The sequence below is a fragment of the Onychomys torridus genome, chromosome 19 (genome assembly GCF_903995425.1).
Source record: "Onychomys torridus chromosome 19, mOncTor1.1, whole genome shotgun sequence".
NCBI classification, from domain to species: Eukaryota; Metazoa; Chordata; class Mammalia; order Rodentia; family Cricetidae; genus Onychomys; species Onychomys torridus.
Window position 1 is genome coordinate 2,332,002 of NC_050461.1, and position 18,326 is coordinate 2,350,327.

An 18,326-nucleotide genomic window follows, 5' to 3' on the forward strand; every position below is an offset into this window, starting at 1 on the left:
AAGTTACATGTGAACACAAAAATCAGCTCCCTAAATAATATTGAACACAGTGAGTTAATTAAATGAAAGAAATGTTTATTAATTAATCAGCAGACACTGCAGAGGAACTGAAATAGGGTCATTGAACAAACTAAGAGACATAGAGGACATGTCAGTGTATCTAGTATTTATTGAGGAAGAAAATAGACTTACAGGAGAACACATTTACCACTGAAATAAAAATTTTATTCTAAAAAACAAACAATATATAAAAAATATATCCATAACACAGTGAAAGACACACACACACACACACACACACACACACACACACACACTCAGAGAGAGAGAGAGAGAGAGAGAGAGAGAGAGAGAGAGAGAGAGAGGTAAACACAACATTAAAAAGTATCAGACAAATTTCTAGTATATTTGTTGCTGAAAAATGTTAAATATACAGATGATAGCAAATTTTAATATTCTGCACTGAGTCAGGCAACCCCTTGGAGAGCTACAGAAAGGCAGATTCAGTAGATCAATTTCTTGAGCAATCAAACATAGGAACAAATTATGGCTATAGAGTTTGAGTCACAAGACAGTTCAGAATCCATGTTTATTAACTGCAATATTGCATTTCTTGCTGAGAGTTTGTATCAAGTAAGTCTACTCCCAACCTCTCCATTGATTTCTTCTTCATCTGATTGATTGTGATGTTATAGTTCCTTTGGTGATTGGTTTCAAGGAGCCTTATATGAGCACTGAAAGAATCATATTTAAATGTGCAAAAGACTCTTCCTAGTCTATTACTAAATACTGTTTAATAGATCTGTCATAGTTTTTTATTGTTGAGAAAATAGAAACATTTTCCACTTCTCTATGGATATATTTACATGAATTTTTAAATCAATTAAGAAATTATATTTAGTTTATGAAATAATGGACTTTCAATACCTTTATATTTACTTTTTAATTTTACTGAACTTCAGGACTCATTATTACATATAAACAAATAGATAATCAGGTTGATTTTTTATTCCCTCTTACTTGTGTCAAAACTACATGAGCAGAACTCGTATGAAAAATAAGAATTGATACTCTGCAAAAAGAGTCACACACATTTGACTGAACAGAGTATTACATATTTTATTTCAGAGATTCCATTTGAACTGTTCTGTTTGAAGTAAATGAAAAGAATGCCTACTTACCTTTATCTTCAAAATATAAACTAGCCATTAAGACTCCTAGCAATACTGGATAGATAGCCTGAAGTGGCCATCTCCTGTAATCAGATTGGTAACTATCCCAGTTGTCATCAGAGAGCCTTTATTCAGTGATAGATAAACAGATGCAGAGATCCACAGCCAAGCACGAGGCCTAGCTCCAGGAATCTTGTTGAAGAGAGGAGGTTTAAGTTCATCATGAAGGAACTCACAGAAACAACTAACCTGGGTTCATAAGAGCTCACAGAGTCTGGAGAAACATCCAGGGAGCCTGTGTGGGACCAACCTAGACCCTCTACATATGTGTGACAGGTGTGTAGCTTGATCTACTTATGAGACACAGTGATGGGAGCAGATGCTGTCCCTAATGCTTTGACTGACTTCTAGGAACCTATTCTTTGTACTGGGTTGCCTTGCCCAGCCTTAATTCAAGGGGAGAACCTTAGTCCTACCTCAACCTGATATGCCACACTTTGTTGACACCCATGGGAGGCCTGCCCTTTTCTAAATAGAAACTAAGAAGTAGATTGGGGAGGAGGCAAGGAGTAGGTCAGAGGAGGGAATGGGAAGAAAGTAGCAAGGAGAAACTGGTTAGGATATAAAATAAATGAATAAATTTAATAAGCAAAAGAAATAAAGTTAATTTTTTTTTACTAATTTTATGATTTAGTAGTTGACTTATTTTCTTAAAAAGAATTGTTTTGTAGTGGTTAATCTACAAACTTTGGAAAAATGAAACTTTGTATATTTCCTCTCTCCTCTTTTTTCTCATATATATCCATATATAAACATAAGTTTGAATAAGAATATATATATATATCATCTCATTTATATGTATACACACACACACACATACACACACACACACACACACACACACACACACACACCCCACACTCCTAAATAAGACGACCTTAAGTATTCTGGATCTACTTCCATCATTATGTTTTCTTATTCATAAAGTTTTTAAAGGTAGAAGTTATGCATTTTTTGGCATAGTGTGTATTGTATTTACTTGTGGAATTAGACAATGAATTTTCATTGGAAAAATACGACCATCTCAATTTTAGGCCATTGAGTTTATCACTATTAACCTTTTGATTTCCCTTATTGCTTATATGTTTATTCAACATTAGATTATATAGAATTTCAAGCATATGGAAACAGAAAAGGACAATTCTATGAATCTATTCCCAAGGTTCAAGGATTTACGGCCCATCATATGTCATCACTGTCTAAGCCAATATCATTCCAACTCTTGTTTGAAGCAGAATCTAGACTTCATTTCAGGCCATAAATATAAACTTTAGCACTTCTTACTGGAGGCACTGTAGTTTTCAAATTAGAAAGTAGATTTTTAGGACATTAAGTATCCTTCAAGGATTACCAGCCATTTTTTTATTACCTTACAGTATTCTTCATATACCCATTATTATTTTATTGTACAAGTTTCATATCTTCAGTTTGTGATTTGCTAATATATTATTTCAAGACCCATTTAACCTAAAGATTTCTCATTGTGTTGTTTTTATTTAGTTAGATTAATGTTGGAAATTGTATATTTGTGTGTTTAATCAAGCATTATTAAGACTCTTTCATTGTATAAGAAAAATCAGAAGTTATGGTTTCGCAGTACGTGTGTACTTTCTCTTGTTATACTCTGGCCTAATTGATCATTTTGGAGCAGATAACAAATGATTTTGGTGGAAAATTTTGTCTGTCAACCTGTTTCTGAAAGTAAGTACTTGAAATCATTTCTGAAAATTCTCCATGTGGCATTCTGTAGTTGAGCACTATGAGAATATCCAGGCTCCTGTTGGCTGATGTAGTTATATGGCCCATTGTTCATTTTCTCTCAGCACTGATGACTGCTCATAAATTGTGCCACATATTTTTAAAGTGTCTATCTTCCATTTACTAAAAATAAAGTGTTTGATTTTTAGAAGAGAAGAAATAAGAGAATGACAAATAAGAAATAGGACGCAAATAGAATGGGAAGGACATTAAGGAAGAAGAAAGGGGAACAAAATGAGAAATTACTAAAAATTTACATTCATATATACCTCATTCTTGTTAGTTGTTCCTTCTTTTCTAATCAATTGTAAAAATTATATTTCACCTATAGAAATTGATGCTAGGTAGTATGTCTTACTGAGACATACTGAGAGTAGAACCAGAGAAAACAACACTATAGACTGTGCTCCTGACACGTAGGAGCTAATTTCAGTAACTGTAATATGTTTTCTCATCAGCAGCCTTTTGGGGCAGTTCCTCATATTCATGTGGCAGAACTTATTAGTCAAGCATGCATGTCACTTTATACCACATAAAGGGAGAAGACTCTAACCTGAGTCTTCCTTTGAATGCTCCACCTTCAGTCAAAGTATCTTAGTAGTGTTTCCCTTTACCAAGAATGGGACAATGCAATTGACACCACAGCAAGGGTGTATGTAGTTCCATACCACATGAAGATGTGAGGCCCTATCTTGATTATCTTTGTGGACAGTGTACCCTCAGGAGGCAATATGTAATTTTTTTGTATGCTTTGCTCTTTTATATTTTGGAATCAAATACTAAGTAAATTTAAATGTATATGAAGTTAATTCTTGTAATATATACCTACAGAATAGGTACTTTTGAATAATATAGTAGTTCTGTTTTCATATTGAGTTATTCTTAGCAAGAACAAAAAATTTGTGGAGATAATATATAAAATAAGTTAATTGGATAGATTTAGTCACTCTACCCATAAACTTCATGTCATACTCTCAAAAATATATGCAGTTTTATTTACAAACATACAAATGTTAACTACTTTAAAGCATCTTGAATTACATATTTTATAATCAATAACAGCTGACTTTTCATTAGCCTAGGAGGCAGTGTATCAAAGTGAATTTGTACATAAGTAAAGTGAAACAAGCCAGGAGATCCCGATTCTACTCATTTTACCTGTACCCTCTTTTTGTTAAATTATTATTCACTTTCTTTAACAGTGTTACTATCATTATCTTTCAGGCTTTACCTCCTTCCCTTTGTTGTTCACATATAAGAACTGTCTTTATCTAACATCTTAATTTCCACAGACTGTGATCTCCTACTTCTCCAAACTCTTGTGAATGGGTGAGTGAATGTGTGGGTGAGTGAGAGTGTGAGAGTGAGTGGGTGAGTGAGTGGGTGAGTGAGTGAGTGCCAACTGATGCTTCTGTGATTTCTTTGCTGGTTTCCTAGAAACATGGTATTGCTGTGTCCTTAGGAGTAGGTTCCTTAGGAGTAGGTTCCAGCTGATTCTGTGTGTAGTCTGTTCTATTGCTGGGTTCACCCTATAGGAATCTTTCTATGTTATGAAGATTCATTTTCCTTTCTCAGAGAAAGAAATAATAGTGGATTTGTGGGAGGATTCAATGTGATAATTCATATGAATTTCCTAATATAATACCTGTGCTACAGAAAATAGAGAACATAGCAATGATTATTCTGAAGTTGGTATTTTCCTAATTTATGAACATGAAATATGATCATAACCTTACAGGGGACTCTGAAACACATTTCATTTCCTCAGTTTTTGGAGAAGCTACTCTCAGAACAAGTGAATGTTCCCCAGTCCCCATGTCCATCAGCATACAAAAGCCCACAGAATAATAATTCAATAAACAATACTTCGGAGAAGCTAACTACACTTTTTATATAATTGTTCCTTGTGCTCTCTAAAATCAATATTTTTGCTTCTGAAAGATCTTCATATTTATCAAAATAAAATGGATGCAACAATATTCTTTCTTAGCATTGATACATTTGTCACCATAGAATATTATGACTCCCTGTAATGCATTGGAATGTAATAATGACTTCCTGCAATGTGTTAGAATATTATAATGACATGGCAATGCATTAGAATATTGTAATACTTCCTGCAACATATTAGAATACTATAATGACCTCCTGCAATGTATTAGAATATCATAATGACACCTGCAATTTTTAGAGCGTCAAACCACCTGGACAAATGTAACGTGAGTTCAAAGCATTAGTGATTGAAGATATTTTAGATACCATAAATCTTAACAACTTTATAAAATTGAAAATCTTATTTTTTCATGTTCGGTTGCCATCTGTTTAAAGCCTATTCTTTACTAATGAAAAGCAAGAAAGGAAGATCTGGAGGACAGGGGATGTGGGAAGGAAGTGGGAAGAGTAGAGAAAGGGGAACTATAATCAGGGTATAATGCATGAAAAAAATAAACTATTTTCAATAAAAGGAAAAATGTGGAAAAAAGAAAAACTCATTTTCTAATGTGATTTAGGCAGGGCTGTGAGGATTTTCATTCAATAATATAAAAATTAGAGGAATAGAAACAAAACTTTGGGGTAGTACACAATACTCATATGATTTAAAGAATGTTTTAAGCATGTAAGCATTGTTGACTAAACATTTTAGCTGGACTCTTCTATATTTTTGAAAATAATTGTTTGTACACTCTTGTGTCGTGTGTGTGTGTGTGTGTGTGTGTGTGTGTGTGTGTGTACGCGAATGTATGACCATGTTTGTGTATGAGTGTTGGTACTATACATATGGAAGTCAGAAGGTGATCTGTGGGTGTCTGTTCTCTCCTTTTACCATGTGGGTTCCAGGGATAGAACTCAGCTTTTCAGGCATGGGAGCAATGCTTGTACCTGCAGAGCCATCCCATTAGTCTAGAAAATGGCTTTTGATTGCAAGAGAAGTAGTTTGAAATAGTTATCACTATGTTTGCAATTATATCAATATATGTAGGCAAATATAATACACAAAAATGAATTTTTTAAATTTACGGTAAAAGTCATTATGAAAAGTTTTATTATGAATAATTTCATTTACTGTATTATAGTAGTTATGATCAAGGCTGATGTAGTAATCTAGAGGCACATGAAATGAGCAACTTATTAAATAATAAATCATCTCTTTAGAGTAAAGAACACTGTCGATCTTAACATAATCGTTACAGAAATTCTTATGTGCAAAATCTTGTTATTGTTACTTTACTTGTGACTTAGAACCAATTTTAAAATATATTTTTTTCCTTTTTTCTATTTCTCTCTATAGAAAGCTGACCTCGCAGTGGCTCCACTGGCTATTACCTATGTTCGAGAGAAGGTCATCGACTTTTCCAAGCCGTTTATGACACTTGGAATAAGTATTTTGTACCGCAAGCCCAATGGTACAAACCCGGGCGTCTTCTCCTTCCTGAATCCTCTCTCCCCTGATATCTGGATGTATATTCTGCTGGCTTACTTGGGTGTCAGTTGTGTGCTCTTTGTCATAGCCAGGTAACATGCTCACTTTTGTGATTTTTTTGGCAATTGTTACCTCTTTTTCTAACTAATAATTGTCAAAAGTCACAATCTGCTTCTTGGCTTTCTCTTGGGGTGCTGTAGATTTATAAACTTCTCAGAGTCACATACACTTATGGACTATGCTGCCATTTGGGGCAGAAAGCATGCTGGTTGTGTCAGTAAGCTACAAGTGAGATAGGTAGAGGTTTGTCTTTTTAATCAAAATCTGAAAGCAGTCCAAATTATTGGAACTTAGCTTTCTTCTGCTTTAGTTAAGGTATTAATTGAGCTTCATCATTCAGAATTCTACTGTTACCATAAGGACACTGAAGTCCATTATGTTTTTAAGATTTTATACTTTGTGGCAAAGAGTATTAGAATTTAGATGTAGATTTCTATGTGGATAAAAATTCTCATAATCTATTACTATATGCTTGTATGTGACCAATAGTCAAAATTATGAATTTTTAAAAATTTTGTCACAAAGGTTTTTTGAAAATCTGTTTGTCCTTTCTTGAAATTCTCTTGTAAGTTCACATACTTTCCTAGTAGTAGGACAATAAGTTTTTCATTTAGAAAAAAATAAAATAAATCATATACACAGCATAATATTTTAAATATATTTTGATAAATTTATACATAATTATCTTTTTAATTTACCTTGTTACTTAACTAGTTAATGTTAAGATTTGACTACTTAAGACTACTGTAGTTTGTATTTGTTTGTACCAAGCAGCCATACAGCAACTGAAACTATGTAGGAGGGCTTCTTAAATATTTTTCCATAGTTTTTTTACTCTTCCTCAAAATTAGAATTTAGAGTGTAAAGTTCATAACCCTTAGCTTCTGCTTTTCCATGATCTACAAAAAGAAAACAAGACATTTATACTGTCTTTGATCAATAACATATTTGCTCAGTCACCAATACAAGCCACCCTACTTCATAATTATGTAGAGAAATAAGTCCAAATGTTTTTGCAGAATTAGTTTAAGCCTAGAATACTTTCTAGCCAGCACACACAACAAAGACAAGCGACTCCACATGAAGAAAACATTCCTTTGTGTGTGCACATGTACCTACTCTGCAGATGTAAAGGCTGGAAAGAAGGATCCTAACACTACACTGCCCCGAGGAAAATGTCAGGCTTTTTAGCATGACTGATGGAACTTCTCTGCAACTCTTGAACTGGACTCTTGACCTTGTTTTCCAGCTTCAGATATATTAACTGACAAAAGACATGTGGTGTTGATATAAAATTATCTGACAGTTCAAAATACTTCTTTAACTCTCATTTTTTTTTTTTTTTGTCATAATGAGATGTTATGTTGAGGTATTACCTGTATTGGTTAAATAGACAATAAAGTAACCCCAATTGAAAGTAATGTTTTTCTTCACTTAGAAAATCCAAGATCAGGTAGTATGCCATATTCTATTACTTTTATGTTTAAGAGGGATACTGACTATATTTATCATTAGTTATTTAATAAGTGGATTTGAATTATCCTGTCCTAGCATATTACTCAAAGATGGGAAAATAAACTTCAAATATCTAAAAAGTAAAAAAAACAACAACAACAACAACAACAACAAAAAAAAAACCACTTGATCAGAAAGCTCATAGGTATTCTATTAACTAATATGTGATAACTTATTAAATAATAAAGGAAATTTAGTAGTCTTTATAAAGAGCTTAAGGCTATGTGTAAGTTCTCAGAATATGTTTGCTTATCATTAGTAATGAAGACTTCTTTAAAGTATCACCAGTTGTTAAAAAATAAATACTTAACATTAAGATATACAGAAGAATGTCTAGGATTAGGTTAATTTCTAAAGTGAGCCCCCAATTCAAATGACTTTGTATAAACTCATTTCTTCCTAGCATGAAAGCAACTTATGAAATACAATCCCAGAAGAAATGCATCAGTCTGCTTGTAGGAGTTAATTGCCCTTCTAAAACAATAGGAAGTATAATTTTTATTTTGAATTTAAAATAAATACAATATTTTGGTTTTACTTACGAATTAAAATTATATCATACAAAGAGCCACAATGAATCACTGACATTAATGAAGTCAAGTATACATGTTTTTTTATACTTATGTATATAGTACTTATTTTATCTCCATTAACATTATAGAAACAAAAATGGAAAAACCATCTAGTGGTGATGTAGTTCAGTGGCAGGGAGCATGGCCAACCTTTGCAGCGTCCAGTGTGGAAAAACAAACAAACAAACAAAACTGTTAAGTGTATCTCTTAGTTTCCATTAATATTGCCATGATAATATACTGTGAACATTATATACTGTGAAATCATTAAAAGAGAAATGGTCTGTTTTAGCTCACATTAGAGGCCAAGACATCAGCAGAGCATAAAGCAGCTGGTCACACTGTGTCTACACATAAGAGAGAACAATGGATATCTATGTGTAGCTTATTCTCTTTGCTTTAATCTGGTCCAGGATAACAGGCCAGGAAAATTGTCTGATGTCTACAATTAGGGTAGGTCTTTCCACTTCTATTAATGCAATGTTACACATCCCTACAAGTATAGGTCAATGTAGTCGAGCATCCCCTTATTGAAAAACTTCTCTCCCATCTGACTGCAGGTTCTGTCAAATTGACAGTTAATACTAACCATAACAATATGTGTCATCTTCATGGTAAATCATAGGCACAAATGTCTAAACCAACCACTGTCTCTATAACAGAATTCATAATTTTACCTTGTTGAGATATATCATATTGAAATTTTAAAAATCATATCATACCTAATAAGGAAATAAAAAATTATTTATATTATTAAACATAACAAATGTTTTAATGTTGTCAGAATTTATAATTTGTTATTTTTGATGTGTTAAAAATTTAATATTGTTTCTATTCTTATTGAAATTATTTATCTTCTATAAGTTTCTACCTTCACAGACACACTTCCAATTTTTTTGGTTTTCAATCTACTTATTTCATTAATCAATCTCCCAATTAGTAAAATATTTGCTCTCTTTAGAATCACACTTATTAGAATTTCATAAAACACTAAAACTTTCCTACTATCTGTTTACTTGTTTATTTAACACATACTCACATGTGCACACACGCAGGCACACATGCATACTCGTGCAGACATACACACACATGTGAATTATATATTATATGATATATATAACATACACACATGAATGTATATATGTACATATGCTTTTAGCAATGTAATAAAATATATAATAATTTTCCTAAATCTAAATTTTTAAAGATTAGATATTTGAAACATATTCTTAAAATGACACATATTCAAACATATATAAAGTCTAATATAACAAAATAAGGCATTAGGCAGATTTTCAGCAGTCCTCCCAATATCTACTGGATGTATGCTCTATTACCATGTTAATTCCATTAGTCTTTTGAAAAATTTAAACAGTATGAATTGATAAGATTCATGCCTTAAAGTTAGAGTTTAAAGTATATAATGTTTTTAGTCATTACAATAATCTGCCCCCATCCTTAGTTTACAAAGAAACACACTTAAAGATACTTAACAAATTGTCAAACTACATTTAATGGTTTCCAAGAAAAAAAAATGTCTCAGGTAACTTTTTTGTGTTGGTTTACTCTGCCATATGGCCCTTATAGACCTGATTTATTATTTTGTAGCATAATGACACAATCAGCATCCTTCTCTGAATTAGTAGAAACCTTGTTTAGGAGTAGACATAAGGCTGGGATATTGCATTCTAGACAACAAATGTCCCTGACCCAATATCTTAGCAGGTATTCCTAACTGACAGAAAGAAGTCTTGTTTGTAACAGGATTCACTTCTTTATAGTATTTCTTAATCTTAATCCCTCTCTTCCTTTATCATTTGTTTTAATCTAGTTATATTATTAGTGAGATAATAGTCATATGAAAAGACTGATTAGGGCACCCCACTCTATGCATCATAAGATGTGTTTTTCACCTTGCTTCAAATATTTCCCACGTTAAACAATATAGACTACCAATAACAAGTTATTTATAAAATGGGTTAATTTAAATTCACATTAAATTAAATTAACATAGATAGTACAGAATATTTCTATCAACCATAGATACCTCAAGGGAAATTAGAACTCCAGAAATTCCATATCCAAGTTTTGTTTTGGACTTTTAATAATTTGTAATACAGAGACACATAATGGATGCTAACACACAAATGAAGGGAATAGTGGTGCACACATTTCCCTCCAACAGGATTGATGCCACCTGGACAATTACACACAAAGCTGTTAATCAGAACATCCGAAAATGAAATGTAAACTAACTTAAATGATTCCTACACCAAATTTTCTAAGAATCTTGATATACAACTATACACAGTTCTACAGCAGGATAGCAATGTGCTGAATATATAACATTTTATTTTCTAAGTAAAAAACAATATAGATAGATTTTTATGTTTACTTTTTATGATTTTTAGGATATTAGATTAATAGTTGTTGCATTATAAAGTAAAGCAGTAAAGAAAGAATGGCTTCAACATCTACTTAAATGTTTACAACTACAGTTACCTCTGGCAGTGTCTTGCATTATGTTTTAGCTAACATGGCTTGTGGCCACAAATGACAAGCCTATGTCTCACTTGGAGTCTTATTTTTTTAAAAGCAAACCTATATTTCTTTTGGAACTCAGTGATTCTAAGCACAGTGTCTTTGATGGTTTACTGACTTTAAAAGCTCATGTCCAAAGCATTCACATGAACAGCTTTGGCCATATTTCCTGAGCAGTCTGTAATACCTCTTACATTCTTGTCACAATGATGAGTGACAGCTCATACACAGTGAAGGGCAAACATGGATTATTACGCACTTAGGAATGGATAACAGTTATGATAGATGTTAAATGATAAAGAAATTGCCTGTTAGAAAAACTGTTGTAACGTTAAAATGAAACAACAATTTTGCTGTGTGCTTGTCCACCAACTTTCCAACCTCCTACTCAGAAAACCATTTACATTTTACCATTCTCTAACACTGCTTTAGGTAATTTTTTGTTTTTATTTTTAATGGAATTTTTAAGAGAAGTGAACTTTAGGGAAACCTATTTGCTATTTCATTTCCCATGTGGCAAACATCCTAAAATATTCTTAAAAGTTGGTTTTTAGCAAGTGCTATTCTAATATGCCTCTTACACAAATAAGAAAGATCATTAAAAATGATTATGTGTTAAGATTTGTCTTAATAATATACTTAATGATCAGCACAGATTCAATCTAAAGACACTTTCAAACTGTAGACTGAAATGGTTTTATAAGTTGTGAGGGTTTATAAGACCACAGGGAACATATCTCCACATCTCCATGGTTACTTGTTAACCCTCTATAAACAGCATATCCCTTCAATGGACGTGGTTACAAATGGCCATTGTAAAGTAGATATTGTGTCTTCGTGCTTTTTTTTTAGAAGAACCAAACCTTTGTGACTGAGTGGAATCACCTATGATGATGTTATCTAGATAATGCAAGCAACAGAGATCAAGACTGAAATCATAGACTGTGAGAAGGAGGTGAATCTAATCCATAGAGATAGAAATAAACATGTTTTTAAATTCTCTATTTTATAATTTCAGGACAGTAAAAGAATAGGAATTAGAACAAAATTAATTAAGTAATGCAAAGGCAATATAAAATTAAAGTGATTTTTTGCAACTTTCTCTAATAAAATACCTGTTGATATTTTGTTTTATTTTCCTAATAAAGTAAAATTATTTTTTATTTTTTTATTTTTCTTCTACTTGCATTATAGCCCTTAGTGTTAAACTCAAGGCCTCACATATGCTGGGCAAATGCTCAGCCTCTTATATACAGCCCAGCTCCCAAATTACTTTTTTCTTTATGTTAAAACAAAATAAAATATAAATGCTTGAGAAGACATTTAATAGCCCAGATTTTCTAATACTGTAAATACATAATTGGCCTTTGTTGTCTATTCTTGACCCAATGACACAATTGAGAACAAGGATCCCAGAGCAGAGTGGCTGCCATCTCTGGGTTACTGTTCAGTGTGCACATTTCACAAATGTTATGACAAAGAGCCTCTGAGAACATTGTACAGCCTGTAATGACTTGCTTCCATTAAGGAGATAGACAATATCAAACTCAGAAAATTAATACATTTTTTAACAGTAAATACAATATTTTTAACATATTGAAGTTTAATGTTTATTAAGTTGTATTTAAAAATTCAGTATATAGGGTGCAGTACTGTCCTTGGTAGTTGCTCTTATCTCTCTTTAGTTAACTCAGGCTGAGGTGTTAGCAAATCAAGAACAATACAACTAAAAGTGTGTTTTTCTCCCTTTTCATGTCTTCTGGTCATTCCATTCCATTCTGTTCCCTTCCACTCTGTTTCCTTTCGTTCCGTTCTTTTCCGTTCTGTCCAACTCTTACCCAACTTCTGTTCCTATTATACTCTATGCAATCTTATTCCATTTCCCTTTTTTGACTTTGGGAAAGAATCCCTATGTTGATTCTATTAAGATCGAACAATCTAAGGAAAATGAAGCACACTTTCACATGTCACTTTCTTCTTAGTTTCTAAGCAGCTCCATGTCCCCAGCGGAAGGTTCTGTGAAAGGCTGTTCAGAAGCTTTCTCCAAACATGGCTTGTTCTGTCAGCTTCTGTTTTCCCACAAACAGTGGAAGAACTTTTGACAAGGGGAGGGAGGGAAGTTTCTCAGTCACACTAATAAAGACTCTTAATTTACTGGCCTACTGAAGACAGTGTCCTTTTATGTATGCAATATGAAACAGTTTAATCTGCAGTATCTACCCAAGGGAGGCCAGAACTATTCTATGGAGCTCTACTTTGGAAGAATAGAGTCTGTGTGGGAGGACCAGTGAAACACCAAAGGAACATAAGCACTAGTGTTTCTGCTTTCTCTTTGGTATATTTTACTACAACAAAAATAGCGTACTCCTATAAGGCATTTTTTTTTCAAAAGCGTAAAAATGTAGTGAAGGAATGTTTAATGGTAAATGTGACTTTCAATTATGTTTTAAAGTTGTTGTTTTACTGTCTTTACTTTATGTCATGAGTTTTCCCAGCTACACACTCTCCTGTGTGGAAGCCTTGTTTCTAAGCCACGTGGAAGAAAGTCTTGAGAGAGAAGAAAAGTTGTCCAATAGTATGCAAGCAGTGACTACTTTACACTGAGAACCACAGAGACAATCACCTATTTCTCTATTTTAATCAACTGTATATTTGTAGCATAAAATCACTTACACCAGACCCTGTTACCCGTCCCTGGCACAAAGGAAATTAAAAGTGGTTTTTTTTGTTTTTGGTTTTTTTTTTTCTTCTCTTTTTAAAGTTCTGGTTTATTGTTACAGAAAAGTTTTTCTAAAGAAAGTGCATTTAGAAAACTCACTGAAAATACATTAAAAAGAAAAATGTATTATGTTGTTTTGCTTAGAGTGTTAAATTCATCTTCTAATTTACATTAAACTTAAAAAAGACTTTTACTACAATTTTAAGTATTCAGTTTTTTATCACTTTTTTTCCATAATACATGTATATGTTTATAAAAACCATAATTTCTTGATGTAAAAAATTTAACATTTTCTTACTAACTTTACAAATAAAAAAGGTTAAAATATATTTTCAAAATGTTCAGCATCTAGGCAGAGACATCAGCAGAACCTTATTTGCCTGTTCTCTGGATGTCCTACCTTTCTCCCCTATAAAATCGTTGGTTTCATTTAGTAAAAGAATAGCAAGTCTTTATGAAACTCTGGGGAGAATCAAATACATTTCACGTTGTTTTTATCCCCCTTATAATTTATGTATATGAGAGAAATTTCATCAATATTAAATGAAAACAAAAAGAAAAAATAGTGGTGATTTATGACTTTATTTCATGTTTAGTGAAATAATGCACTCTCTCCAAATTATTAATGAGTAGGAGATACAGCATCATCAGCCAGTACAACTTCATTCATTAGAGCATGCCATAGCACTTTAATTGCTATAATTTTTTTACGTTCCATTACATAATTACATCATTCAAATTAAATTGTTTTCATATCAATCCTGTTGAGTATGTATATATGAAAGTACAGAAATAACCTATTATTTCTTATGAAAAAAACCTTGCTAATGAATTAATTTCACATATCCACATTTTAAACTAGAATGAATGTATTTTATCTAATATAAATTGAATTCAGACTTTTATTTCTAATCCTTTATAGTTTGCATAAAACATAAGTATATATATATGTTTTTCAGCCTGGATATCACAGTACTTTGTCAGTTTTAGGAAAAATATATAACCCTAAATTAATTATTGAAACAAAAGTTCTATTTCTTTCTGCTCTACTCCAAGATGATAAAATGAGATAAATGGGCTTAAAGCAGATTTACATATTAATAAATTCATTTAATATTTGAAGCAAAGGTGAAATGGTAGGTTTTCAATGTTACTGGCATGATAAATATTATAAACAGTTGGGCTACAACTGTCATCTAAGTTGGTTCAGAATATGCACCTGAATATTATTTTAACCTAATAAAATTAGGTAAGTGTTTCCTGGCTTCCCTACTATGACTTGTTTTCAAATTGGGTTGGTGGGTGGCTTGCTTCAATACAAGTTTATTCAATTGCTAAACTGAGATATGATTTGGAAACAATAAATAAAACCTGAATTTTGTTTATTAATGGATATATATATAAAAGAGAGATCCACTCCCAAAAATATGTACATTGTAAAATGTTCATATTAATTTTTCAGTTTTAATTAGGGCTTGAAATCATTTGAATTAGAAAGATTTGAAGCATTATTTCAAATCTACTTGTGGAGAATTTAGAAATATTCATTTTGGTAGTTCTTAATTTGTATAATATAGACAAAAATAAAATAATTGATTTCCAAACATACTTCAGTTGTCTTAAGAACTATGTGGTATACATATTGTAAGTATGTATATTAAAATACTTTATTTGTTGATATAATACACTATATTTCAAGATATTTCTGACCTTTTAGACAGAAAGGCAGAAAGTCCACAAATGAAAAAAAATTGTGAACGTTCTTACAAAAATAAACTTTATAGTTAAATATTAGTAGGAAAAGAAATTATGTTCCTTGCATGTTCATGTATGCTGATGATTAATATTTCTTGTGACCCTGATAGCATCAGTTAAATCATTTTAAATACTTAAGTGAAACATTTATATCAGACATTTTCTCTCTTTTGAGTGCTATTTTTTGTTTTTTGTTTTTATAAAAAGATATAGGCTGTTTCATGTTTCAGTATTAGACACCTTATGACCAGCTAGCTCTCTGTAGGCAGCCAGCCTTGTGGCATTTAGCCCTGGAATTACTGCATTACAAACTTTAGTGTGTATACTGCAGGCTAACCACTTCCCTTTGATCTGTAAGTCTAAAAGAAACATTTTAAATGAAACATTGCTGATTTTCATTTAAAAGTAGCACCTTTGATGTTTAGTATGTTATTTAAAAAAATAGTTAACTGGGTAAGAAATAATTTGAAGGATAAACTTAATTTTTACAATGCAGCATTGAAATCTGAGTCATTTTCCTGCTCATCTCAGTTTAAAGCCACTCTTACATGAATGTAATTGTACACTTGTGTTGTTGGCAGCCATCTAATGGGGTGGCGTGAAAACCATTGTATAATTTCAAAAGTAGGTTCTAGTTTTAAGAATAAAATTAATTTTTCTTTTATGTTGAAATCTGTAAAAAAGACTTATGGCAACAAATATTACTCTTCAAAATTTTTCATAATATATAATTATAATAAATATTTTTAAATCTACAAAATCAAAAGCAATTTTAGCAAATTTAATAAATAATATATTACTATATAGTTTTATCAACTTTAAATATATTGGCATACTAATTGGTTTATTATAATCAGTTTATTGTTGAAGTTAATTTTCTACAAATGTTATTCTTAAGTCAGAGTCTTCAGAAAGGCCTACATTTCAAGGATGCTCATTGTTTTATTGTTTCTTCCTTATTCATAATATAAATTTGTTTTCATGAATACATTACAAATCAGTGGGTGTTATCATTCTTAACATTTCATTAAGCTCTTTTGATCCATTTATAGATCCCAAATAATATATTCTATAGCACATTATTACAATGTTTTTGTAAAGTAATCCTAACACTTCATACCTATAAATAATGACTTAATGGCATTAAAGGTAGCAATTGATGTCAATGTTAAATAATGAAAATTTTATTCAATTGTTTTAGTTTTAATTTTCATATTTTCTCAAGAATATTGTAAGTTTTTTTTAGAAATATACAGTTAACTTATAAATAGCCTGTGTCAATGAAGGAGTACTTGTTTCATATCACTAGCTAATTTTCATGGTTTAATATCTTGGCTGCAGTCAACATCAAGGTAGTCCAAGGTGTCTCTGAACACAGCATTTGGGAAGCTAAGTCTTTGTAATTCAGGGTGAGGAGACTTCACCTGCCACTCAACTACATTTCCAGGGGAAGGGAAAGAACAAGTCACAGGGGATTGCAGCTATACAGGCAGAAATGCTAATGTATTGTTGTGCTGACCCTGTAAGAAGTGTACTTTGAGAACAACGGGGAAGGTTAGACCCTAGAAACATGGCAGAGCAATTGAATTTTATCAAATTACAGGAAGCATTTCCAAACTCAAACACCAATTAATCCTATCATCATAAGAATAATTTGATAGCTAAAGAAGTTTTTTAAAGATAAATGTGGAAACGTCTGTGAAGAGAAGAAAATTTGTCATAAATAATTCAGTTATTTGATGATTTCATTGTGATCAATCACTGTGGGTGTTGATAGTTTACTAATCATTGAGATCTTTTCACAGATGAAGTGATTTCTTACTGGATAATTTTACATCTTGACATATTCTCCCTAGTTATAATTTTAATAAATTATTCTAAGAGTAATAATGTTTTTCTAAGATAGTAATCTTATCAAAAAATGATAGTTGCTCTCTAAAAGCTCAGTAATAGGTTCAGAATTTGTTTTAATAAAAATAGATTCATTGTGATTAATAGGAAACCTGACCAAATAGTTATTTAAGTGTGTGTATGCATGTGAATGTGTGTGTGTGTGTGTGTGTGTGTGTGTGTGTGTGTGCATATATGTGTGTGCATGTGTTTGGTTGTTACGAATAAGGGAAAACTAAAAGAAACCATTTTAAGGCTTCTGGGATGTGTTACTGGCAGCACTATTACTACAGGGAGGGTTTCAGCTTCCTAATTACAAGATGTCTACTGGAATACCTGATATCATCGACATCCCACACCTAAAAAGGGAACAAAAAATTAAGTCACAGAAGACAGAATAGGGTATTAGATGTTGCACGAGGGCTGTAAACCACCATGTGGATGATGACTTCAAACCAGGTCCTCTGTTAGAGCATCCAGTGCTCTCAACCACTGAGCCATGCTTTGAGTCCAAGCTATTGTTTTGTTATGTTTTTTTTTTTTTTAATTTGGAAGAAATCCTTTATTTATGGCTTAATATCTAGAATTATTTAGCATGTAGAATTATCTAGGGCATATTGTGACCTCAAGATTTTTGTGGGCCAAAAAACTGATAATACCATGGCGTATGTTTTTGGCAGTGACTGCTACAGGGGTTTTCTAAACAGCCAAAGCAGTTTTCCTACAGTTGCCCAGTCTGGCCTTGAATTTACCTGTAGCACAGTCTCTCCTCAAACTTATGGAAATCTTCTTGCATCACACTCCCAAGTCCCAGGATTATAGCATAAATAAAATGTTATATGCTTAGATGGGAATTATCAACC

General features: G+C 32.0%; 1 protein-coding gene across 2 annotated transcripts in view; it reads left to right on the top strand.

The window, feature by feature from the left end:
- The window catches only part of Grik2 (glutamate ionotropic receptor kainate type subunit 2), a 624,705-nt gene that overhangs the window by 464,658 nt on the left and 141,721 nt on the right, over window positions 1-18,326 (top strand). For both annotated transcript variants that reach the window (XM_036168913.1, XM_036168912.1), the window contains exon 12: window positions 6,280-6,503. In XM_036168913.1, coding sequence (XP_036024806.1) covers window positions 6,280-6,503 — 224 coding nt within the window. The remainder of the gene's footprint in view (window positions 1-6,279; window positions 6,504-18,326) is intronic.